Source organism: Myotis brandtii, unplaced genomic scaffold, assembly GCF_000412655.1.
Source record: "Myotis brandtii unplaced genomic scaffold, ASM41265v1 scaffold1956, whole genome shotgun sequence".
Taxonomy (NCBI): domain Eukaryota; kingdom Metazoa; phylum Chordata; class Mammalia; order Chiroptera; family Vespertilionidae; genus Myotis; species Myotis brandtii.
In genome coordinates this window covers 558,235-561,193 of record NW_005357294.1, presented here as the reverse complement: position 1 = coordinate 561,193, position 2,959 = coordinate 558,235, and the positions used below count along the sequence as shown (strand labels likewise).

Genomic DNA, 2,959 nt, shown 5'->3' with positions numbered 1-2,959 from the left:
CTGCCGCCCCCGCTGGCCGGCCGATCCACCAAAGGCGGGGCCAAGGCCGAGAAGAAGCTCCTCGCTTCGCTGGAGTGGCTTATGCCCAACCGGTGGGGCACCCCCTCTTTTCCGCATCCGCTCGCTCTACCTGTGTTGTGTGGCAAGTCCCAGGCCCCTCCCTGTGTCCCTGCACCAAGGCGAGGGGCGGGAGGACCCTGAAAACGGCAGCGTGGGAGCCTTTGCAGCTCCGCCTCTGCTGTGCCCCCAGGTTCTCGCAGCTCCAGAGGCTGACCCTCATCCACTGGAAGTCCCAGGTACATCCCGTGCTGAAGGTGAGTGCTGGAGGCTGCCCTGCAGCCAGCTGTGAACCTCTGGGGTTGCCCATGACTTCCAGGGAGTGGGCCAGGCACCAGGGGGTCCAACACTGGCCCATGGGGACACCTGCCTGGTCCGCCTTCCCTCTTGTCTCCTCCGCAGGGAGGGGTCAGAGGTAGGAGTCCCCAGGTGGGCCTGGCCTGGGCAGAAAGGAGGCCGTAGCCGAGGCGGCAGAGTGGTGCTGGTCACTGGTTTCTTTCTCTCGCTGATCGTAGCCTGCCCTCCCCCAATCCCGCGGGGTCTCTGTCCTCTGCAGCTGGTCAGTGAGTCCTGTCCTCGGCTCACCTTCCTCAAGCTCTCCGACTGCCACGGTGTGACTTCGGACACTCTGGTCATGCTGGCCAGAGCCTGCCCCCAGCTCCACAGCCTGGACCTTCAGCACTCCATGGTGAGCCCTGTGTCCCCAGGGGCCCCGAAGAAGCCCAGGCCACAGTGACAGGCACCCCTGTGCTGGGTCCTCAGGTGGAGTCCACGGCTGTGGTGAACTTCTTGGAGGAGGTGGGGCCTCGAATGCGCAAGCTGTGGCTGACCTACGGCTCCCAGACCACTGCCATCTTGGGCGCCCTGCTGGTAGGTTGGCGATAGGCAGGAGCTGAGTTGGTGCCGAGCCAGGGACTGCCAGGCCACTGACCCCCTGGACACCCCCCACTTCTGCAGGGCAGCTGCTGCCCCCAGCTCCAGCTCCTGGAGGTGAGCACGGGCATTCACCGAAACAACACTCCCCTCCAGCTGCCCGTGGAGGCCCTGCAGAGAGGCTGCCCCCAGCTGCAGGTACCCGACGCCCCACCTCTCCCACCGGGCACACCCCTCCCCACCTGCAGCCTGGGCCTTGCTCCCAGGTGCTGCGGCTGCTGAACCTGATATGGCTGCCCAAACCATCGGGGCGAGTGGCGATTCCTGGCCCAGGCTTCCCTCGCCTCGAGGAGCTCTGCCTTGCCGGCTCCACATGCAACTTTGTGAGCAACGAGGCTCTGAGCCGCCTGCTCCGAGGTTCCCCTGGCCTGCGCCTGCTGGATCTTCGAGGCTGCGCCCGCGTCACACCCATCGGCCTGTATGACCTACCGTGTCAGGGTCAGCTCCCCTGGGTGGCGGCAGGGCAGGTGTGATGTGGGGCCCTTGCCCACCCCACAGCTCATGCCCACCCCTCTCGCCTGCAGAGTTGGAGCAGCTGCACCTGGGCCTGTATGGCATGTCAGATCGGCTGACTCTAGCCAAGGAGGGCAGCCCCCTGTTGACCCATAAGTGGTGCCACACTCTGCGGGAACTGGACTTGAGTGGCCAGGGCTTCAGTGAGAAGGACTTGGAGCAGGCCCTAGCCGCCTTCTCAGGCCCCCCCGGGGGCTCACCCCCAGCCCTGTGCTCCCTTAACCTCAGGGGCACCCGGGTCACACCAAGCACAGTCAGGTCAGCACCCCTCCCCCTGCCCCGTGGAGCCAGGATAGCATGCCTCCTGTCCTGCCTGGCTTGCCAGTTCCAGGGTCTGAAAGGGGAGCATATACTGGCAAAAACCCTACTTGGAGTCGGGCTCGGGGACATCAAGAGAACTGGAATTGGGCCTCGGTGGCTTGGGTGGCAGAACCAGCTGTGGTGCATGGGCAGAGAGGGCTCCCCAGCCTGGCCGGGGTCTCCTGGGAGCCAGTGGCTCAGTGCCCCATGGCCTACCTTGCTCCCACAGCTCTGTGATCAGCAGCTGCCCAGGCCTGCTGTACCTCAACCTGGAGTCCTGCCGCTGCCTTCCCCGGGGCCTGAAGCGGACCTACCGGGGCCCAGAGGAGGTCCAATGGTGCCTGGAGCAGCTGCTCACCTGCCCCCCTGCCCCCAGCTAGGCCGCCTGGCCCTGCACCCTTTTCCAGTTTTGGATGTTGGAGCATTTTGTTACAATAAACATTTTAAAAACCGTGTGGTCTTTGGTTTGGGGTGGGGGTGGTCAGGGCTTATACCTGAGGGAACCACTTGAGGCTAGAGCTGGCCGGGGGTCTGGCTTTTTTGGGGGGGGTGGTCCCCAGGATCCTGAATCTGCCTGTGACTGTGCCTTGGACTGGAATCCTGGGTTAAGTGTGTGTCCCACCCTCGGAGATGCCGCGCTGAGCTGCCCTCGGTGGTGAGGCTCTGGCCTGGGCAGGCGTGATGCAGGGGACGGCCCTGCTCAGCTATGGGGTTTGGTGTGGGGTGCCATCCCTCAGGAAAGGTTTTGAACCAGGTTGTACAGGAGCCTCCCACAGGTGGGGTGGGCCTGTGAGTGCCCACAGCAGGGACCTGGCCAGGGGACTCTCCTGAAAAGGGGTGGTCAACAATACAGACCCTTCTAGAACCCAGCACCCCAAGCTTCTAGAACCCAAGCGCACCCCGCAGCCCAGCCTAGACTGCCACCTGGGGTCTCCCCTGCCGATCCCCTGAGCGCTCCAGCTCCCTCCTCACTGCAGCCCTCCGCTTATGCCTGACCCAGGCCCAGGTCCCCGATGACCTCATCATCAGCCTTCCCACTCCCCCTGGCAAGCGCTTCCAGCTCTGGGACCTCGGGCTCTTCTGCACCGAGCGCCAGTTGGCCAGGCGCCTCCGGAACAACAGCTTCTACCCATTCACGCAGCAGCAGCCCAACGGT

General features: G+C 64.6%; 1 protein-coding gene across 1 annotated transcript; it reads left to right on the top strand.

The window, feature by feature from the left end:
- The first annotated feature begins 6 nt into the window (after window positions 1-6).
- Window positions 7-2,255, top strand: FBXL6 (F-box and leucine-rich repeat protein 6). The gene is made up of 8 exons (XM_005865090.2): window positions 7-92; window positions 251-314; window positions 614-745; window positions 820-927; window positions 1,015-1,128; window positions 1,197-1,428; window positions 1,515-1,761; window positions 2,033-2,255. The coding sequence occupies exons 1-8, from the start codon at window positions 82-84 to the stop codon at window positions 2,181-2,183; spliced, it is 1,059 nt and encodes a 352-aa protein (XP_005865152.2). The 5' UTR covers window positions 7-81; the 3' UTR covers window positions 2,184-2,255.
- Window positions 2,256-2,959: the final 704 nt, after the last annotated feature.